Genomic DNA, 22,732 nt, shown 5'->3' with positions numbered 1-22,732 from the left:
CCTTCCCTTAGTTTCCTTAAAGGCACCAAGTGCTTTTCAGCCTCAGAGCCTCAGCACATGCCCGACACAGAATACTTTTTCTTCTACTCTTGGTTCACTTATACCTCAGAGCTCAACAACATTTTCTCAAAGAAGTTTACTCCTAAAGCCTTCAGAGGGTTAAACAAATAGAAGTGTTTCTATGTCCCATTAGTGGCACTTGTCACATGCTGCCCTGGCACTGTGGTTTCTATCATACCCCTCTCCTCCAGGTGAGACTCAACAGCTCAACAGCTGAGACTCCTTCTCCTCTTATGCTGTGGTCCCACAACCAACTTGCTCAAGCTGTGCCCAAGGAAGCTGTCTTCTCGCTGGCATGCTTCTTGCCCCCACTCCTTTCCTCACCTGCAAAATCCAATATGCCATTTCACCACAGTCCAATAGATCTCACCACCTCCTATGCTTTTCTCTAGACCAGGCCTTTCCCTCCATTCCCTCCACCACTGCTCCTCTTTCACCTGGGTCCCTCCTGCAGCTCCTCACAGCCCTCTCGGCCTTTAGCTTCTCACATCAATTCCCACTATGGTTGAAGGGCTCTCCAACCACTGTCATTTCCCTACCCAAAGATATTCCAAAAGCTCCTCTCCTACCCCAACATCCTAAGAGTGGTGGTATTCAAGGACCTTCATAAGATCAAACCCAGCCTCCTCTGCCACAGCTGCCTGAGCTCGAGACACTCCAGGTACCCTGGCCCTGCCCCAAACATGGTGGCTTATCTAAGACTTTATTATGCCTGTCTGCCTTCCATCTACAGAACTACAGTACTCATCAGTGTACAATGAAAATAATTTTGGAACACTTTCTTTGTGCCTAGCACTATGCTAGGCTTTTTTCACATCTAATCTCATCTAGTTCTCAAAGCACCTAACATAATAATTGTTATTATACCCATTTTACAGATATGGAAACCGAAGTTCAAGAAACGCAGGCCCAGAATTGGACTTAAGGTCTACCTGATTCCAAAGCTGCTGTGCACTAACCTTTTTGGGGAATGCACCCAGTCCCCAGGCCAAGGCAGAGTTTCTCTTTCCCCAGTACTGCTGGCACCTGTTTGTGTAGTCAACACCGTCCCCTTCCAGTACTATCACCACCAACATGAGCACCCCAAGGGCAGAGCCTACCTGGGTTGATTGTTCTGGATCCCTAGCACTCAGCATTGAATAGACAGATGCTTTCTGAGGTTTCTTTCTTTTTTTTTTTTTTAAAGATTTTATTAATTCATTTTAGAGAGGAGAGAGAGAGAGAGGAAGAGAGAGAAGCAGGGGAGAAACAGGAAGCATCACTTCTCATATGTGCCTTGACCAGGCAAGCCCAGGGGTTTTTTTTGTTTGTTTGTTTGTTTTGTTTTGTTTTTTTGTATTTTTCTGAAGCTGGAAATGGGGAGAGACCGTCAGACAGACTCCCGCATGCGCCCAACTGGGATCCACCCGGCACGCCCACCAGGGGGCGACGCTCTGCCCACCAGGGGGCGATGCTCCGCCCCTCCGGGGCGTTGCTCTGTTGCGACCAGAGCCACTCCAGCGCATGGGGCAGAGGCCAAGGAGCCATCCCCAGCGCCCAGGCCATCTTTGCTCCAATGGAGCCTCGGCTGTGGGAGGGGAAGAGAGAGACAGAGAGGAAGGAGAAGGGGAGGGGTGGAGAAGCAGATGGGGGCTTCTCCTGTGTGCCCTGGCCGGGAATCGAACCCGGGACTTCTACACACCAGGCCGACGCTCTACCACTGAGCCAACCGGCCAGGGCCTGAGGTTTCTTAATAAACAGATGGAAAGGTAAAGGCAGCTTGGATGGTTTAGGAGCCCAAACTTAACCTAACTAATCCCTGATACCAAGCAGAGACGGGACTATGGCATCTGCAGCCAAGGAAAGGCGTTGGCAAATGAATTAAAACACAACACGCGGTCTGCAAGCACTGCACGTGCTCGGTTACCACCTCCCTGAGGTCTAACTGCCAAGCAGAACCAATCTCCGCGGGGAGCGGCAGAGGGGCGGATAAGAGGTAGCAGTAGGACTAACCAACTAGGCGCACCTCTTGCAATGAGGATTCGACCTCCAAGTCTCTTCCGCCTCCCGCCTACCGCGAACAAAACAGGGGCGCGGGCGTAGCAGAGAGCCCCAGCCACGCTCCCCGGAGGCAGTGGGGCGGGCAAGGGGTGGAACGCTGGCCCCGCCCCCATCCGCATCGGGCCCCGCCCCGTTGTGAGGTTATAAAATGCAGCGCTCTGAGTCACGCGCGCAGTGGCCACGGCTAGGGCTTTGCGTCCCGCCACTCGTCATATTACCCAGGCCCGTCCGCGCCATCCCCCTGTGCTAGCCGCGCAGGCGTCCGCGCGGCCCGCGGGCTCCCGTGCTCGGCACGAAGCCCTGGCCCCGGCGGCCGGGGCATGGGCCAGGGGCGCGGGGTAAAGCGGATTCCCGCACGGCCGTTACCTGCACCTGCTTCAACATGAAGACCCTCATAGCCGCCTACTCGGGGGTCCTGCGAGGTGAGCACCGGGCCCAGGTTGCCCGGAGTGAGAGTTCTAACGGAGGGTCTGAAACGTGAGGAGTCTGGGCGATGGGATGAGGGTCTGGGAGATAAGCTGTCACCACCAAGGGGTCTGCAGGGCCTTTCGGGCTTTCGTCCTGGGGTTACGAAGCTGCAAGAAGGTTTTCAAGACGAGCTGTGATGAAGGGCTCTGAGACTAGCAGGAGCGTGTTCTTATAATGAGGGTATGTTGCTGGAGAACTGGCCACTGTGCAGGCTGAGATTCCAACCCTTTTCTTTTGGGAAAGCTTTGCCGCCCGGCCTGCCTCAGATCATCCGGTGTGGGATGAGGGAAGAATAATGGTTACATAGTCTGATCCGCGCATCCTGGCATGGTAGTCAAGTCTGGGTTCATTCTCCACTCTAGCACTCATTAGTGTCTGCACCCTCTGTTACATCACTTTCCTTCCCTCAGCTTGTTTTTCTCATCTGTGACATAAGGGTGGGTGGTATTTGATAACTCATTTCCAATCGCCAGCACTGTTGGTGGTCCCTGGAAGTTCCCTCCCCTCTCTCTTCCAGAGGGAGCAGGGGAGAGACACTGGATGGGACAGAGTGCAAGGGTTTTGCAGTCCCCTGAAACAGCCACCAGACAGAGAACATGTCTGACTGGGACAGATGTGCCCCAACTCTCTTTTATCCAATGCCCATCTTCCAGCCTAGGCTTTGGAGCCCACTCAGAAGGACCTGTGAGCCTGGCACATTTAGAAAGTGGGGCGGAGGACTCTGTGTGCCCTTCAGTGTGGCCCAAGCCCCTGCAAGGGAGGCCCTCAGTAAATCAGGCAGAGTTGAGATCAAACTTCAGAGCTTTTTCCCCTGGAGGAAGAGCATCCCTTCCGCCTCCCAAACTCTCCACTTATATTTGGAGAAACTGAGGTTGAAGAAGTGCATGACTTGCCCAAAGTTTCCTTAACAAATGCCTTAGTCATGGGATTAAACACAAATCTGGGAAACCCTGGGAAGTCATCACAGCTGTCCTGATCTGAGTGGCTGTCTTGCTTGAAACATCCCTCCCTCCCTCCCTCTAAGTCTTTATTCTGCTTGCCGAACCTGTCCTACTTAGGGTTCTTCTTTAGTAACTAACAATCGCCTGCTCCACCTAGCTTCATTATAAATAACGATAATTATTAGAATTTTGAATAACAGAGAAACAGGGTGAAAATAAAAATTAATGATATTGATTATCCAAAGATAGATTCCTATTGCCATTTTAGTATATTCTTTATAAAATTTTATTTATACATATTATATAGATAAAGTTGAGGGCATGCTATAGATAGAGTTCTGAATCCTGTTTTCTCCTTCTTGATATTATATCATGAGTATTTCTTTCTGTGACTCAAAATCACTTATGATATTCTAGTGGCTGCATCACCCTGGAACTGTATCACAGTTTAACCGTGTCCTGGGCGTTGCTATTGTTCGCTGCGTGACTGTTGCTGTTATTGTCGGCCGCTCTTGGTCTTGGGGCTGCTTGCCCTTGGAGAGCTACTGAGCTGCTGTTGCCGTCCAGGTGGGCAAGCAGCCTGAGGTGCCCCATGCACCTGGCCCGATAGCCTCTGATAGCCCCTCTCACTTAAGAGTGCTGGACCATTATGGTCCTTTAAAGGCCCATAAGAAGGGAAGGAAGAGACTTACCCTAATTCATGCTTCATTGTGATCCCCTTCCCTCACCTTAGCTGTTCACAGGCTGGGAACTGTGTCTTTCCGAGACAGTGACCCTGATTCTCATGTTTTTGATCTGGAATGTGTTATTTAGGAGGACTTCTAGTGAATGATTTTGACTAGGTGACTTAATAGCATATCAGGAGCATTTCCCCATGTTGTTATCAGATCTTCATAACATTATTTTTTAATTGGCTGCAAAGAATTCCATCATGGAATAGAACTAGGGCTGGTATGAAATGCAAACCAATCAGTTTAGCTCTCTGGGATCTGCCTTGGTGAAAGACTGGGTGGGGTAGGGGAGGGTGCTGAAGCAAATTTTGTTATCTAGGCATCTCCATTAGACCTGCTTTTTACATCCTTGGTCTTTGAGGACACTCCCCAGTGGCCTGGTTTGCCTCTATAGATAAGGTTCCCATGTTGTGAGGTGGTGAACACCCTGTTAATGGTGGTATTCAAGGAGACACCATGGATTCTGTGAAGGGAAGTCCATTGAAGGGTGAGAGATTGAAATAGATACCTTGGTGTCTGGGTTCTTGGTGTCTGGGTAGGTGGGTGTCTCTTGGAGGGAGAGGAGTCTGTGTTGATATTTTCCAATCTCTGAAGGACTATCCTGTGCCAGAGTGGAGACTGCAGCATTAGTCATATTTTCATCTCTGCCTTTGCCCCTGGTCTGGAGGCTCATCAGGTCAGAACCCTGTGATGCCTGCCTGTACCCCTAGGGTTTACCCATGACCCAGCCTGAGATGGTGGCAACCCTAGTAAAATTCTGAGCTGATTTGTTTTGTGTGGCTTCAAGGAGCAAGGCCAGGAACTGGGTGGGATCATGGGGGACGGGCTGTGATGTAATGGAGGAATTCTTTCTAACAACTATTGAGGACTGCAACAGGCTCAGTGTGGGTGGAATGGAGCTCCTCATCACTGGGGGTATGCAAGCAGGCACTTGGTGGGGGGTGAAACTAGGAGGCTAGGTTGTTGGGGGATAACTCTGGAACTGAGGATTGACATTTACCTAACTCAGGCCTAAATTATAGGATGAGAACATTATTCTGATGTTCCCCTCTCCCCTAATTTTTTTGTAGCTTTCCTTCTCCTCTATCCCCCATCCCCAACTGCACAGAGACCAATTTGGGGTTATCTATGCTACCAAAGGCTCATCTGGTCTGGGAAAGAAGGGCCAAGAGTAATATTTTATTAGCAGGTTGGGTGAGTCATTAGCCAGTGTGGAAATCCTGCCCCACTCCCATCCTCCCACCTCCAAATTCAGCAACAATATTTGAGTCATAAAAGCATAGCGATCTATTAACACTGGATCTGGTCCAGCCCCTAAATTACAGAAGGGACACTGAAGGTTCCAAGGAGAAGGCACTGGTCCGGAGTTAACAAAGCCAGGGTTCGAACCCAGATTCATCTCCCAGACTGTGACTTGACTCCTTACCAAGAGAGCAGTGTGGTGCAGTGAAAAGGGCAGAGCACAACACTCTGGCCATTGTAGGTGCTCAGCAGCTTCCAGTTTTCATGATGTGGTGGCTGGTCATCCCTCCCTAGGGCCTTTTTTTTTTTTTTCCAGAAATGAGGGGGGAGAGAGATGAGAAGCATCAACTCATAGTTGTGGCACCTTAGTTGTTCATTGATTGCTTCTCATACATGCCTTGACCAGGTGGCTTCAGCCAAGCCAGTGACCCCTTGCTCAAGCGAGTGACTTTGGGCTCAAGCCAGTGACCCTGCACTCAAGCTGGTAAGCCTGTACTCAATCTGGTGACTTCAGGGTTTCAAAGCTGGGACCTCAGTGTCCCAAGTCAATACTCTATCCACTGTGCCACCACCAGTCAGACCCTCCCAAGCCCCGCTTGCCCTGATGGATAGAGACACCACAAGCCCCCAGAGCTGTGATGCCAGGCAAACTGACAGTTGCCCCTCTTCATACTTTAAGCCTTCTGAACTCCTCCTCATGGCCAGGAAGCCCCACGTGAGCAGCTCCACTACTTCACGACCTCACCTGCTACCAGGTTGTGCTCTGGAACTGCCAGTAGTCTTCCTCTTCCTGCAGCTTTCCCACCAGTTCAGTCCTGTCTCGCTCAGGGTCTTCGTGTGTGCTGCCCTTCTGCCCAGATTTTTGCATAGCTGGCTGATCATACAGTATCCTCTCACAGTCCTTTTCAGACCATGCATCTAGAGAGCCACCCCCTAGTCACCACATCTCCTTTTATTTTTTTATAGTCATTATTATTACCTAAATTATCATGTGGACTTATCTGTTTAGGTCATTATCTCCCCTTAAGAATGTCAGTCCCTTGGGAACAGGCACCTTGTGTGTCTTTCTCAGTGCCTGGCATGTAGTAGGTTCTCAGTAAATATTTGTTGAATGAATGAATCATTAATGAGCCCTCAGCCCTCCTGGGATATGCCCTGTTCCTCTTGGCAGGAAGCGCTGCTCTTAGCCTCAGTGTGATTCCTCATTCTTCCTCAGGCTCCCTCTTTGTCCCTTGTGCTGAGGCTGGGTCTCCCTGTCCTGGAGACCCCACAATCCCTTGAGAAGCTGGCTATAAGGCTGACTGGATGGAGCTGGACTCACCAGGGTACCCTCATTGCTTCCAGGGCTTAGAAGACAGAGAACTAGAATTCCAGCCCTGGTTTCCCTCTGGGGCATGACTGGCAGCTTACTTCCCCTTTGGGGATCTCACTATCCCAGTAAAATAGGATCACAAATCTCAAACTCTCAAGGCAGGGAGGATTTGAGTGAGCGTGAATGTGAAGTGCTTTGTAACCCCATTTTTGAGACTCAAGTTAGTTCTTGTGGTCTTTTCATCCTGTGTGACACTCACCAAGACTATGGAGAGTAGCAGGCTCTTCTCTGGGCCATCCAGGAAACTTCACCATAGTGGAGCCCTTTGGTTTATTGAGGGAACATCTCCTGTGCATTAGACTCTGTACTACACACAGGTTGGTCAGCTCTCGTTTCTGCCTTTGAGGAAGTGAGACTGGGGGGATATACAGATGACTGTCACAGTGATCCACACAGTGATAGGAAGGAAAGCAAGGGGAACTGGATGCCTGGATGTGGAGGTGGGGCAGCTAAATCACCTTGGGGTCAGGGAAGGCTTTCTGAAAGAGGTAACATTCAGTCTGGATACTGCAAGATGAATGGGCATTAGCAAGGCAGGAAAAAACATTCAGGTACAGGGAATGTGTAAACAGGGGCATGAGATTTGGGTGGGAAGGGCAGTCTGACTGCAGGGCCTTCAAGTCAGCAACCTGGGCCTAAATCCTGGTATGTATGCTATGAGGCAAAGACAGGCTGCCTTATTCAGGCCTGGGGTGGCTCACCTACACCCATGGGGGCTTGGGGGTGCACTCAGTTTCCTAGCCTTCTTCAGCAAACACCTTGACAGTCCTGGTTACTATTACAAAATATTAGGAACATAGAATCCTAAGAGCTCCACTTCTTTGACCTCCCTTCCCAGGATTTTCCTACTTCATGGATTTCCCTCCTGATATGGAGCTGCAGCTAGTAGATTTGAGGGCCTGGGGCTAGGAGTCAAGCCTGGGGTCTGCTCAGCCTTCGAACTGATGGGCAGCTTTAGCAAGCCTTCCTGACTCTTCCTGACTCAGTCTCTTCATCTATAAAATGGGCAAAGGCATCACAAGAGTATCTGCCCGGGCTATGCTGCATACCCTGGGAAGCTGAACTCACAAACGCTTTGGGCAAATCAACAGGAACAGAAAATGTGAATTCCTTTCATTATTAGAGCACATATATTTAACAGCTCTGAGAAAAGGTCCAGGAGCCTCACTCTACTTCTGCTTCCCATGTGAACTTGGGCAAAACCCTACCCTCTCGGAACCTGGATGCCCTCACCTGTACTGTGAGGAGGGCTGGCTGAGGTGGGCCCCTTCCGGTTCATTACGAATCTGCTGCAGAAATGTGATTCCAGTCTTGTTCCTGACTGCTGTGGGACCTTGGGAGGTCAGCCTCCTCTTCATTCTTGTTCTCATTTTGTTCTTGTGAAAATGGGCTAATGTCCTGCTTGGGGCTCAGATAAGTGCCCCAGAAGAACTTAACACCCACACTTGCTCATGTGTTGTGACAGGAGCCTATTTTGAGGACTCCTTGGTGATGTGTACCTACAGGCTGGTGGCGTTGCCATGGCAACTTCTCCCACTTCAGTAGCTATTTTTTAATGTGCCAGCAGGTGGGGTTGGGAAAAGTGGGCCATTGGGGTCTTCAGCAATCACCTTGACAGTCCTGGTTACTATTACAAAGTGTTAGAAACATATAGAATCCTAAGAGCCCCACTTTCTTGACCTCCCAGGATTTCCCTACTTCATTGAAGCCAAATACTTGAAAATTCAGGTCTCTGGAGTAGCCCAAGGAGGGTCTTGTAGTCTCTTTAAGGGGGTCGCTTATGGATAAAAATTCATTAGTAACAGGGGTCCCCAAACTTTTTATACAGGGGGCCAGTTCACTGTCCCTCAGACCGTTAGAGGGCTGCCACATACAGTGCTCCTCTCACTGACCACCAATGAAAGACGTGTCCCTTCCGGAAGTGCGGCGGGGGCCGGATAAATGGCCTCAGGGGGCTGCATGCGGCCTGTGGGCCGTAGTTTGCGGAAGCCTATCTAGAAGAGCATAGAAGGCCCAGGTTGTCAGGATTTCAGATTTCAGCTGATCTAACCCAAACTATTAATTTAGTGCCAGTGGGAAACTGAGACCCAGGGAAGGCTAGAGGAGGCCTGGGTCACCGCATATCTGTGAATGCCCAGGGTGCCTGGCTTCCTGCCTGTATCCTATGCGGGAGGCACTGAGGACCAACAAGCAGGAATCCACTGAACCTAGGCAGGGTCCTGACAGCCAAGCCTGGCGCTTCCCAACCAGCACACACCCAGCTATGTGTTGGCTTCTCCCTTGGGCCACATGTCCCAACGAGCCCTGCTTTAAGGACCCCAAATTTGCAAAACAGAACCTTAAGTGGAAATTATTAGTTTCCTTCAGAAAAGAACTCAGCACTATGTCAGGACCAGATAAACAGCTGGCTAGCGGCCTTGGGACCCTTAGGCACCAGCCTCAGTTGGTAGAAGAAATGGGAGGAGTGGGTGACAAACTTCCTGACCTTCAGGGTGGCCTCCAGAACTCCTTGGCCTGCCATGCCTGGTCCTCCGTGGCTCCCTCTTCACTTTCTCACCTAAACACATGTATTCCCACAGGCTCCTTGCTCCAGCCTGGCTGCTGCTTACAGCTAATTCCTCAAACTTCTGCTCTCTCCCTTCCAGGCCATTGCAAATCCATTTGCAGAACTCCAGTACCTGGGGTCCTGACCCTGCACCTCCTTCCTGTCAGCCTGGCAAACTATCACTCATCCGTATACCTCACCTGACCCATTATTTCCTCCAGGAAGGCATTTCCAAGAACATCCATCCCCCAAGCTGGGTTCGGGCCCTCCTCTGGACTCCCTGGCCCTGACTACCCTTTGTGCCTTACTGTTCACAGCCTGTTTGCTGGGGCTGTCATAGCTGACATAGGTGGCCCTGGGGAGAGCTCAGCCTCCAGCAGGTGCCCCAGAACAGAGGCAGGGTCTGGAGCACCCTGTTGCAGCACCTGGCGTGTGAAGGGTACTTAGAGAGCACTTGTTGATGAATGTTAATATTTGGGCTCCACTCTTTTCTCCCTCCCTCTAAGCTTTCCATTGTTATCCTGCCTTTAACACACCCCCTCCAGCTGGAGGAGACCTTTTCCTCCTGATTCTTCAGAAAGTCCCATTCGACCCTCTGTCATGGCCAAGTCAGTCAGTTGTGGACTGGGCTTGTCCATCTCAGTCCCCTGGAGCATCAGTCATTCAGCCAGCACTGACTGAGCACCTGCTCTGTGCCTGACCCTGTGCTGGGCACAGGGACCCAGGTAAACAAGGCCTGGCTTCTGCAAACAAATGCACACTCTTTCTCGTAATGAGAAGGCCTAGTAGAGGGTGAGGTGGAGCACATGAGGTGGGGGGAGAAGGGCTTCCAAAGGGCCAGTACTCAGTGCCTGGCTGGTGTTGAACCAGTGGCCAGACTGGATTTGCAGGTGACAGAGCTCTACCTGCAGGGAATGCAGGCAGGGCCAAGAATGTGGGAAGACTTCCTGGAAGGAAGGAATGTCTGGCTGAGCATGTGGTGAGATACAGAATGGGGGCAGTTTCAGTGGCAAATCTTGCAGGAGCCCAGCCTGGACTCGGGTTCTAAAATAACAGGCATGACCCTCCAGAGCCATGACCCTCTCTCATCATCAAATGGGTGGGGTCCTGCTAGAAGCTAACTGGGGGCTTGGCAGAGAGCTTGCCTCTTACCTTGAAGATGTGGCATCTCTTTGGCACTTGGCCTAGCTTCCTGGACCCTCCTGGGACTGGCAGGGTCAGTCAGAGGTGTTAGTATGTCCATCCTCTGCCTCCATGCAGACTTGTACCCAGTTATTTCGTGTAGCTTGGGGTGACTTTCTTACTGTCTACTTAGCAGCTGGTGGCCCAGGGCAGAGCTTAAGGTCCAGGTGGGTCCCAAAGGGCATGTCCCCCTAAGGACGTGAGCAGAATGACTTCCCCACTCACAGAATCCCTAGAGGCTGTTCACATCTCTGTGGCCTCACAGGCAGCTTTCTAGGTCTGTAACAGACGTGCCAGGCACTGTTTGGGCCTTTTCCATAAGTATTTTAGATTCTTTACAGCAATCCTGGATCACAACAAAGGAGGACACTGAGTCTCTTTAGGGGCAGGGACTTTCAAGTTCTTACAGCAGGTAAGAGGTCAGAGCTAGGCTTTGGATCCCGTCTACTGATGCCAACACTTCTGCTTCAATGCAGGACAGGGCTTGTTGTACCCATTAGACAGGAGAGGACACTGAGGCTCACTTGATAATTACCTGGCGTTCACATAGGTCTTTACTTTTTATGAAGCTCTTGCCTACACATTATCTCATTTAATTCTCACAACAGTCTGCCGAGGTAGGTATTAGCTCCACTGTACAGGTGAGAAACTGAGGCTAACACAGGAGGTGACTCACCAAATCTATGCTTCCTGGGAGCTAGGGGCCAGACCCTTCTGATGCCCAGCTTCCTGTCCTCTGTCTTTCGCAGGTTGGCGCACACCCTCCCCGTACCAGTATTGAAGGTGGGTTCGGGGTTGCAGTGTGCGCTGTCCATACACACGACCCTGTGCTGCTGCCTCCCTGCGGGCGCTGGCTGTGCTCAGTGCCTCCTCTCCACTGGTCGCAGGAGCCTCTTGCTCCTCTCTCTAGCCCATTACCCTCACATTATTTTTCTTCATTTCTCCCATCACTGCCTGACACTACATTACACCTTCATGAGCAGGTGCTTTCTCTCTCTGTCCGCAGAAGGTAAGCCCCCTGCCAGGTGAGACTTTATCTTCTGTGTCCACTGCTGTTTCCCCAGTAGCCTGGCCCCTCCTAAGTGCTCCCCACTTCAGTCTTATCTCTGGCCCCAGCCACCTCCTCAGGAAGCCATTTTGGACTATCTAGCCCTTTCTGACTTCTGTATGCTCTGCTTTGCTTGGAGTGAACGCGTACTCTCATTCCTAGGTCATAGAACATTCTCTCTGGGCCTGCCTTTTTACAGCTCCCTCTGAGTCTGTTCCAGCAGTAGCCCCAACCCCAGTGCCCGCTTTCCTTTTCTTTGCCCCCTAGACCTTGTCTTCAGGGCCCTGCCCAGCTTCACTGCCTCCCTGAAGCCTCCCGTTACCACCGTCACTCTGCTCCCTCTTCTCATGATGCACAGCTTTGTGTTTACTTATTATCATTAATACTCCTTCCCACACTGGCCGATGACAGAAGCAATGACAGTAGCTATCACTGAATCACCTAACACATGCCAGACGTTCCTTACATGTGTTCTCTCCATTTAGCCTTCCCAACAACCCTGTGAGTTAGGATTATTGTCCTCATTTAGCAGATGGGAAAATCGAAGCTGAGAGAGGCTAAGTGACTTGGCCAAGGTCACAGAGCCATGCAGGGGCAGAGCTGGCCCAGGGCCCTGTTTCAGATTGTGGGAGGTCTGACCCTGCCCTCTCAGGCTTGTTTGAGAGGAAGCTGTTTTCGTCAGCCCTGGGTGTGCCTCCCTGGTCACTCTGCTATCAGCTGTTGAGCAAGGAGGTGTTCAGACAAACCCACCCCCACCCCCACGCCGAGCCTGGGACTGAGGGGCGTTGGTCCCACTGCTGTGGGCAGCTCTGGCTTAGCCCTTGCACCAGGAGCTCTGTTTGTAGGAACACGTGGGGGGATGGGGGTTCACATCCCTTGCACAGCCAGTGCACAGGAGAATGTCCCCACTGGACTGGGGCATGGAGTGGGGCAGAACAGTCAGCCCTCGCTTAGCTGGCCGTGTGTTCCTGAAGTCTGGGTGTGGACTGGCTTGGTTTGGGGACCAGCCCTACAGCGTGGCATTGTGGAAATGAGGGACTCAGAGCCCAAATACCTGCCTTGAGTGCTGGTTCTCCTGATCTCAAGCAAATGGCTTAAACGGTTTTAACTTCACCTTACCTCAGTTTCCTTCTCTGTGAAATGGGGTTGCCCGTTCCTGCCTCGCCTACCTTCCTGGGCAGTGCTGTGGACAGTGAACCCCTCTATAGACATGAGGGGAGGGGGGGTCCTCTCTGGGTGCGAGAGAGCTTCTCAGGGCCTCGCCGGCAGCCCCACTCCCTCTGCCCTCCCCAAATCTAGGAGCAAATGTGCTGTGTAAAATAACTGGAACCTGGGAGCAGCTAGTTGAATTGGCTGTTGAAAACTTTTCTTTATAGGACTTGTCAGCCTATACCTGCCTTTGTCTCCCTCCATGGAAAAGAAGGACATCTCTGTAGGAAGGGGTTCTGTTCCCATCATAGATGGGAAGACTTGTGCTCAGGGAGGTGAGAAAAACTCCCTTCCTCCACCCTCCACCCCAACTCCAGAGTCCTCAGTAAAGGGACAGGGGTGGGGGCTTCCTGTCAGGCAGCCAGTTTAACCTGAGCATCCAGGCCTTCAACTGTCTCTGGGGCCCATGGGTTTGTTCATTCATGTAATAAACCTCTGTGAGCTCCTCCTTTCACAGGCCCTGTATAGGGCACTGGGTGCACAGATGAATCAGGTGCCAGGCTCGGTACCCAGGAGACACTGGCAAAGGAGGATGACCGGATCAATAGGCACTGGCTGCAGCGGACTGGGGCCGGGAGGGTGTGCAGAGGTGTGCTGTGCCGAGGGAGGGGTGGCAAGGGAGCAGATTGAAGCTGGGACTTGGCTAGATGCTTAGGCTCCCTTCTGGCCCCACCCAGGGCTGGGTGTATAGGTGGCAGTGATGGCATCTGATTGCAGTATTGGCATCCAACCAGCTCTTGCTGGACCCCTCCCAGCCACAGCCAGGGCAGAGGCAGTGCTGGCAGCTGAGTGGTGCAGGCTGGCAGGGGTCTGGGGGTGCCCAGCCGAACCCTCACCTCCCATCTGCCAGACAATGGTTCCAGGACTGTTGCGAGGTGGCAAGCCTCGGTGGTGTCCTTAGGAGCATGGACATCGGAGTCCAAGCATTCGAAGAGGCTGTAGAGTTTATCCTCCCTACCTCCATAATAGAAGGGGAAGCCGAAGCCCAGAGAGATGAAGTGACTTGGTCAACGTTAACACATCAGTGGCGGAGCTGGGATGGGAACTCCAAGTCCTGCTGTTACTTAACCAACCGCACACATGCCTGCTCCGGGCCCATCCTCTGAAGTAAAACAGGCCATTCATTGTACCCTGTCTCCTCCCAGCCGCCCTCTACTTTGTTGTGGGAAGAGAGAAGGAACTTGGGGACCTGTAGCATAGGGACAGGATGCAGTCCTAGAAGCTGAATTGAGCTCAAGTCTGCCACCCTCTGACCTAATGACTTTGGCCATGTTACTTCCCTGATCCATTTTTATCACCATAAAAATGGGAATGATGATGCCAAACACACAGGCCTAGTGAGGAGTCAGAGTGTCGATGGAAGTTCTTTGGAGGCCCCAAAGCTTCATGGGCCATGTGGGCAGCATAGCTGTCACCCTGCCCTGCAGGGAGGGAACCGGGGGCCTGAGGAGCAGCCAGAGCAGAGACCTGCTCTTCCTTTTGCTAAGCAAACCTTTGTAAGTTGTGCTCTGGGCCAGGCCCCGGCAGGCCACTGGGAACCCAGATGTGAATGAGACCCGGACCTGGCCCCTGTGCAGCTCCCAGTGTGATGGGAGAAGGGACTTGTGACCAGCAGTCAGTACAAGGTGAGGGGCTGTAGGAGCCTAGAGAGGGGACCCCATTTCTCTGTCTTATTTCTCTATTCAGCTGATCTTCAGACCAGTTCTCCCCATGGGGGCTGGGGGTAGTAGTAAAATAGCCCCATACAGTTCCAGGCTTTAATTAGATTAGGGTTTATCATCTCAGAGGAAGAAAGATGACTTCTCTCCATAGGCTTGCTCTATCTCATTGTTGGGGAATCATCAGGTGGGCAATGCAAGAAGGGATATTCTAGGCACAGAAGCAATGGCTTGATATTTCTTAGGCCCACAGGGGGCTTCCATTAGGGCTGAGGTTTAGTGTCCTGGACAGGCCAGCTCTTGGGGCTGTGCTCTGTGGTCAGTCAGGTTGGACTCTTGTGGCCAGGAGGCAGCCCCGAGTGGGCCCAGGCCTGAGGATCCCAGTGGTAGCTCCGTCCTGGCCTCCCACAGGGACACCTGGCATTCCCAGGGGACTTTGCATTTCCCTCTTCGTTGCAGCGCTAGCCATGGGCCATGGGTGGGACGAGGCCAGAGTCTTCCCTCTAGGCCTGAGAACAGACTGGGTAATGTGGGGAAAGCCTGGCTTTGGCCGACTTGTTGTGGGACTTGTGGGAGTCCCTTAAGCTCCCTTCTTCCTGTCTGGGTGAGGGTTGGACAAGATGGTCTGCAGTTCCTGCACTCTCTCCTTATCTAATTGTGAGAGGTCTCTGATAAGCTTAGCAGACCCAGGTCTTTTCCGTTGTTTCAATGGGGGGACATGTCACCAATGTGGAATTACTATATGCTTCCTCCCCCCAAGCAGGAATGCTCCAGGTAGGGGTAATGAGTACAGCCAGTCGGTTGGTCCTGACCTTAAAGGCTGGGGCTTAGTCTGAGCCCTTTTCTTAAGCTTTCCTTGTGCCGTTGGCCTCAGGGTCCTGTTTGCAGTAGGAAGTGGTCAGATTAGACAGTGTTTGAGGTCCTGCCTTCCTCCGCTGCCTGCCTTTTCCCCTGCCTGACAAAGGTAGAGGTCCCCAGCTCCCCCCTCCACCCCGCCCCCATTCCAAACTTGCCCTACTGAGACTTTGGACTGAGGATCTTGTTAAAATGCAGGTTTTGATTCAGCAGACCCAGGCTGGGGCCCCAGATCCTGCATTTTAAACAGCTCTCTGACTACACTCTGAGTAGGAAGGTGCAGGCGTCCATTCTGCCTTCTTTCCAGCCAGAGCGCTCAGCCTGCCCCAGACCCAGAGCAGGGCTGTGCCTACCCCTTAGCCTCCACCCAGCTGCCAGGGCCCCTGCTTCACTTCATCTGGCACAACTCAAGAGGCAGAGCCAGCTTCTAGGGCATGACTTGGAAGACAGGCCCTGCTATGTCCCATGGGCACTTGGCACCTGCTGTGGAGGAAAGGGAGGTGGCCTGAGCAGAGGCCAGGAATCCTGGATTCCAACCCTGGCTCTACTGTCTGGATAAGCTAGTGTGAGACAGTGCTGCTCACCTCAGTCCCCCTGATGGTCCAACTGGGCTATTCTAGATGAGTCCAGAGGGCCCTCAGTCTCCAAGAGGGGTTGTCAGGAAAGTGCAGAGGTGGAAAGGACCTATGACAGTAGGATTTTTATAGAGAGAGGGTGAAGGAGCAGTTATGGGCCAATGCCTCTGTGGGCCCAATCTCTTTAGTCGCTTTTGTGACTTCACATACTACCTCTTCTACCCTGCTTATGCCTTTGGAGTATTAGATGCTACTGAGCACCTAATATGTACCATACTCTTGGTATATGTCAGGGAGCCCTCATGGTTTTACCTGGGGTCACAATAGTGAGTAGAACCAAGATTTGAACTTGCGTCTGATTCCTGCTGTACCAAGCCCCCTCCCACTGCTCCATTAGACCAGGTAAAGAAGACAGGACTGGTGTGCCTGCCTTGAGTTATTTGTGTTCCTTTTAAGAGTCAAAGCAGTTGTTGACTTTCAGTTGATGAGAGTTATGTGCCCTTCTAAACTCTGCTGTGACCTTGTTGCTCTACAGATCTTAAAGAAATGCAAAGGCTTGAGTGTAAGCCCCTAAACCCCTCTCCCTCCCACTCCCAGCAGTAGGCCAGAGTAAAAGGTCATGAGACCCTCAAGGACAAGATTGTGACTTAGTGCCTAGGGCCTTGCAGAGTGAGTGGTGTGAAGAAATGTCTGACCAGCACACAGCAGGCGCTCAGTGAATATGTGTTGAGTGAAAGGCATGCAGTTGGGGCTCAGCAGACATGGGGTTTGAAGTGGTCCACTCCTTTAGCCCCCCTGCCAGACGCTCCCCCAACCCCTAGTGCTGCCTCTGTTGCAGTCACCAGGCTTTCTGGTCCAACTGCCCCTCAATCACTGAAGTCCAGAGCGTCATCCTGGGGGCATAGAGCCAATTAAGTAAGCACATCTTGTCCTAACTTCCAGGCTTGGCACTTGCGTGGTATGGACTAAATCACAGCCCTCAGTGTGCCAGGTGACCCGAAGCTCATTGGCCAGCAGGTTCTTTGCGGAAGCAAAGGCTCTGCTGGATCCCTGTGGGCCCCGAGCTTTGGGCACTGAGATGAAGGTGAATGTGTAAATCCCTCTGAAGGTGCTCATGGTGGTGGTCTTGGCGGTGCTGGGGGGTGGGCGAGAGGCCTCAGCTCCTTGGAAAGGGCATCAGTCCTGGGGTAGGGATTCGGGGTACTCAAAGTACAGCTTGACAAAAATAAAAACATTGCAAACTGGATGTTGATCCCCTGTCCTTTGCTCACAAACACAGATAGCAAAGGTTAAATATTTGTACTAGTTACAGATAAAGGATAAGGACAGGAGTTTGAAGGGGTGGAGGGAAGGAAGAGGACTGATAATTATGAACAGCATTCCCCTAGCTTCTTTGGCTGACTAATTTGGTCTCCAAAATGACCCTCTGAGGGGACACTATTCCCAGTGGGTATGTATAAAAACTGGAGCACAGAGAGGCATGTGAACAGCTCTGAATTTGTAGCTAGTGAGTGGCAGAGCTAGGCTTTGAACCCACGTCTGTCTGATTTTGTGGTGCATGCCCCTCACATCTAGGGAGGTGTCTGTGCGAGGTGGGTCGGTGCTGGGGATTCTGACGGGAAGGGGGAAGCAGGCTGTAGGGAAGGGGGAAGCAGGCTGACATCTCCCCTCTGCTGCAGGCACTGGCTCCAGCATCCTCTCTGCCCTCCAGGACCTCTTCTCCATCACTTGGCTCAACAGGTCCAAAGTGGAAAAGCAGCTACAGGTCATCTCAGTGCTACAATGGGTCCTGTCCTTCCTCGTGCTGGGTAAGCTGGGGCTTCAAGGGTGAAGGCAGGCAAGGGCCACCTCCCAACAGAGGTTAGAACAGGAGCTCTGCTCTGCAGTGCTAAGGGGTAAGGGCAGGGGTTCCCAAACTACGGCCCACAGGCCGCATGCGGCCCCCTGAGGCCATTTATCCAGCCCCCACCGCACTTCCGGAAGGGGCACCTCTTTCATTGGTGGTCAGTGAGAGGAGCACATTGACGAGCTCATTAGCCAAAAGCAGGCCCATAGTTCCTGTTGAAATACTGGTCAGTTTGATTTAAATTTACTTGTTCTTTATTTTAAATATTGTATTTGTTCCCGTCTTGTTTTTTTACTTTAAAATAAGATATGTGGCCTGACCGAGCAGTGGCGCAGTGGATAGAGCGTCAGACTGGGATGCAGAGGACCCAGGTTCAAGCGGGCTCATCTGACTTGAGCAAAAAGTTCACCAGCTTGGACCTAAGGTCTCTGGCTTGAGCAAGGGGTCACTTGGTCTGCTGAAGGCCCGTAGTCAAGGCACATATGAGAAAGCAATCAATGAACCACTAAGGTGTTGCAACGAGAAACTGATGATTGATGCTTCTCATCTCTCCGTTCCTGTCTGTCTGTCCCTATCTGTCCCTCTCTCTGATTCTCTCTCTCTATCCCTGTAAAGAAAAAAAAGAAAGAAAGAAAGAAAGAAAGAAAGAAAGAAAGAAAGAAAGAAAGAAAGAAATGTGCAGTGTGCATAGGGATTTGTTTATAGTTTTTTTTTATAGTCCAGCCCTCCAACAGCCTGAGGGACAGTGAACTGGCCCCCTGTGTAAAAAGTTTGGGGACCCCTGGGTAAGAGCATCCTCCCAGTCACCACCTTTAAGGTCCCTGATCCAGTGCTCTACCCCGAGGCATGCATGAGAACTCAGTGAGATTCAGTGGGAGGTGGTGGTATGGTTCCCATTTTACAGGTGGGAAATCCAAGTCTCAGAGAAGGTAAGTAACTTGTCCAAATTCACAGAGATTTGAACTCAGGTCTCTAGGACCCCAAAGCCTGTGTTTTTCCCAAATGCCATGCCCTCCAATGAACATTTTCCAGCGAGTATAGTGCTTTGCTTTATGGTGCTGTGGTGCTGGATTTGAGTCCCGACTCTAACACAAACACGCTCTGTGCCCATACAAAGGCTCCTGGAGCTGTCCAGAAGTTAGCTGCCTCATTTTGAATGTGAGGAAAATGCTGCCTAACTCACAGGGCTTTTGTGGAGACTAAGATGAGGAATGAGAGCAGGTAGCACAGGCCCAGTCACAGCGGGCCCTCACCTACCCACTGCTGGACACTGCGGCTGCTCCCTGCAGCCCGTGTACTGCTTGCTCCCTCCTCTCTCTCCATACCTCCCGCATTAGTGCTTTGGTTGCTGCTTCTGCAAGTCCAGATTGCTGCCCTCACTCCCTGGTTGCCATCCAGGGTCAGGATACTGTGGATTGTGAGGGAGAAGGAAGGGGCCCAGGGCCGGGCCAGCCCCCGCCCTCCCAGCAGCCCCTTCTCTGATGCTTCCCCAGCCCTGTGACTCCAGCATAATAAGTGGCTTTCCCAGCACAGAGGCAGACAAACCTGCTGTCAGGCAGCATTGCATACGTTCCAGTGCCCGTGGGCGAGTCCCTCTGGTGGCCTACTCTTCAGGACTATCAGGGCTGATGGGTGCTATCAGGAGTTACCCTGTAAATGCTGAGCAACTGTCCTTCCAGGGGCTCCAGGGAACCTCTGAGACCACATTTCCAGGGCAGCTCCGTGCAGCCCCTCCCTCCTTTGCGGGACGGAGGGGTGGGACAGGGTGCTGTGTATCAAACCCCACAGTGTACCAGGCACCTGCTGGGTCTTCCCTTGACTTCCTGCTTCACAGGTGAGGAGAGAAAAACTCACAGAGGTGCAGTGAGACTGAAACAGCTGGTTCTCACCTCATCTTTAGGCCCAAGAGTGGACTTTAGGGGGTCCATGAACCCCTAAAATTAAGTGCAAAAGTATATGTGAGAGTACATGCACATTTGTCTGGGGTGAAAAGCAACTGCTGTCCTCAGATTCTTACAGGGACATACGGCCTCAAAAAGGTAAAGAAACGCTGGTCTGGGGAGTAACAAATTAAAATGGCTACCTCAGGGCTGAAACCCCATGTGGGCCTGCGTTTGGCTACTTATTTAGAATCTTAGAGTAGAGAGCACAGTGTAGCCTCTTCGTTTTCAGATAGGAAGTAGGGAGCCAGTGGGGGCTGAGCTTTGCCCAGAATCACATGAGATGGAAGTAGTGGGACCAAGACAAAACCCTCTGGACTCAGTCTCCCAGAGCCCCGCCTCGCCTGATGCACCAGCTCCCTTAGTCCCCAGTTGCCCTGAGAAGCTACCTCTTTCCCTGAGTGGGTCAGAGCTTGACTGATGGGGAGCTGAGCAGCTGGCAGAACCCCAGTCCATAGAGCACAAGACAGGCACTGGCCTCCACCTGTAGGCTAACAACCCATCAAACCCAACCACAGCCCAGAAACAGGTCCCACATCTTCCAAACGCCCTCCTGTAGGTGGGAGCTAAGCCTGGTTGGATGGGCAGGTCTGCCGAGCTGCTGCTAATTGCTGCCCCGGGCAGCCCAGCCTCTCCATCCTGTTGCCACCACATCGCTGGCGGAAGCTCTCCTGGTGCTGCAGAGGCTGCTGTGGCCACGTCAGCCTCCCTCTGGAACAGAGACACACTTCATTTTTCTGCCAAAGGCTTCTCTGGCATTCTGACAAAGGCTAGAGACTTTTCTCAGTGCTTTTAAGTGTGTAATACAAAGTACCCTGGATTTCGAAGGAAGTCACTGACATTAAAAACCAGTGATATTGAAATATAAGTATATGCACACATTAAGAAATCAAATTAGAGCCTGACTGGTGGTGGCACAGTAGGTAGAGCGTTGATCTGGGATGCTGAGGTCCCACGTTTGAAACCCCAAGGTCACTGGCTTGAATACAGGCTCACTAGCTTGAGCACAAGGTCACCGGGTTGAGTGTGGGATCATCGACAGGGGAGACTGGAATATTGGTCTGTGACTGTATGTGGTCTGACTGGGGATCGAACCAGCAACCTCTGCGCTTCGGGATGCTCTAACCAGCTGGGCTATCGAACCAGGGCTATTAGCATAATTCTTAAGTAGTGTTGAGAATAAATGATTTTTCAAAATAATCTGTAACTGCTATAAATGTGACATGAAAACACCTTTGTTTTCTATTGGTGTCACTGTCAACAGTAATTCTAATACTACTGTGATCTGTTACTTTCATAAATGAAGTAAATACTAAATTTCCATTAGAGATAGATAAAAATTAAGATGTCATTCCCCCCCCCCCCATTCAAATCCATGGATCTTTTGATTGGACACTTAACTGTAAAGTCCTCTTCACACATCATCTCATGTGATCTTCCCAACACCCTGTAAGGACATTGAGGGTCAGGGCTGGGCCGTGGCCAGTGAGCGGGAGGGCCAGTGCTCTCTGCATTGAGCAGCCACGGGATGCCCTGCTTACAGGCCTCAGGGATCAGTTTTGAATCTGAGCGTCACCATGATGTGTAGGGAGGGGGATTGTGCAGGTGGTCCTGAGCCTTCCACATGTGAAGCCAGCAGGGCCTTTAAGCAGTTGCTTACATCTCATGAACCCAGCAGTGGTTTCTGTACAGCCCAGGACATGCAAGCCTCCAGCAGGGAGCCCATTGTTCGGAAACTAGGATTAGACTCTGAGAAAGGAAGGTTGTTAGGTGGGTGTGGTTCATTTTTTGCTCAATAAACCTTTCTTGTGCCGGTTGCTGGGACTAGAGAGGTTATTCTGACTCAGTTCCAGCTCCCGAGAGTTCAGAAGCTGACAGACCATCTGCTGGAAGGAGTCTGATGGGGGAGGCAGGCGGTGGGTGCTGTGAGAGGGGCTGTGGACACTCAGGGGTTGGGGGTGGGGCCGTGCAGCTGAGAAAGTCCTGAACTGGAGTGCAGTCTCCAGACTCTCCGTCTGTTCTCTTTTCCTCCATCTAGTCTGTCTTAACCTCAGAGGGAGGACAGTAGATAGGGATTACCCACCTTCCCAGGGAGCCCAGACACCTAGGGCGGGCCTGGTCTCAGCCTCTCTAGTTCCTCTACCGCTCAGTAGAATTAGGGGTTTGATGAAGCCAGGTTTCCAGGCTGCTCACCTGAACCACACAGTCCCACCCAGGCCCACCTGGAGCATCCACCTGACTGCTTTAGGAGCTTAATTAAGGGGACCAGTGGCAAACTGTTTAATAATATGAGTGACTCTGTGAGTGGCCTTAACTTAGACACAGCCATTCACCAAACTGCCTCAAGTTTGCCTCTAACAGAGTTTCATAGGCTGCAGATGCCTCCCTAGAGACTCATCTTTCCTGTCTGTGATGTCACACTCCTAAACTGGTCCTGAAAAACTGGGTGCCGGTCACTCTGTGTTCACAGCCCCTCCCCAGATAGTTGTATCGTTGTTAGCTATCTTGGGGAGAGGCTAGAACAGGACTGGATTGTGGGTGACCATTTTCCTCCCCTTAGACTTATGGGAGGAGTCTGTGTGTGGCCCTTCCCTCTCGTGGGACACCAGAAGAGGCTCAGCATGGTGGGAAGAAGCGAATATGGAGTCCAGAGCCAGACAGCCTAGGCACCCCTGGCCAGTACAGTGCCCAGCAGAGGGTGGGCACACAGCTGGGGTTGGCTTTCTTCCTTGGCAAGTGGAGAGGGTGCTAGACGGAGGCCTGCTTCTACCAAGCATGAGGACCTGCTGCCCCCGGCCCTGTGCCGAGTGCTAGGGGGCAAAGAAGATAGGGCCCCCTCGGTAGAGACCTCAGAGGTGAGAAATCCATGTGGGAGGACGGTATTGTACTGGACAACAGTTTTGTAGAGACGGGGTCTGAGTTTCTGCAGGCTGGACAAAAAATTGAAAAGATAGAAGCTGCTGAGGGCACCTAGGGGTGAGCCATAGGATGAACCAGGCTTGGCATGGGCCTTTCTTCCT

General features: G+C 51.8%; 1 protein-coding gene across 1 annotated transcript in view; it reads left to right on the top strand.

Moving 5' to 3' along the window:
• The first annotated feature begins 2,262 nt into the window (after positions 1 to 2,262).
• Positions 2,263 to 22,732, top strand: part of DGAT2 (diacylglycerol O-acyltransferase 2) — a 35,708-nt gene continuing 15,238 nt past the window's right edge. The window contains exons 1-2 of the mRNA XM_066249917.1: positions 2,263 to 2,522; positions 17,606 to 17,734. Coding sequence (XP_066106014.1) covers positions 2,483 to 2,522; positions 17,606 to 17,734 — 169 coding nt within the window. The 5' untranslated portion in view covers positions 2,263 to 2,482. The remainder of the gene's footprint in view (positions 2,523 to 17,605; positions 17,735 to 22,732) is intronic.

Source organism: Saccopteryx bilineata, chromosome 1 (assembly GCF_036850765.1).
Source record: "Saccopteryx bilineata isolate mSacBil1 chromosome 1, mSacBil1_pri_phased_curated, whole genome shotgun sequence".
NCBI lineage: Eukaryota > Metazoa > Chordata > Mammalia > Chiroptera > Emballonuridae > Saccopteryx > Saccopteryx bilineata.
Note: the sequence above shows the minus strand (reverse complement) of the source record. Positions and strands in the feature narration are given on the sequence as shown.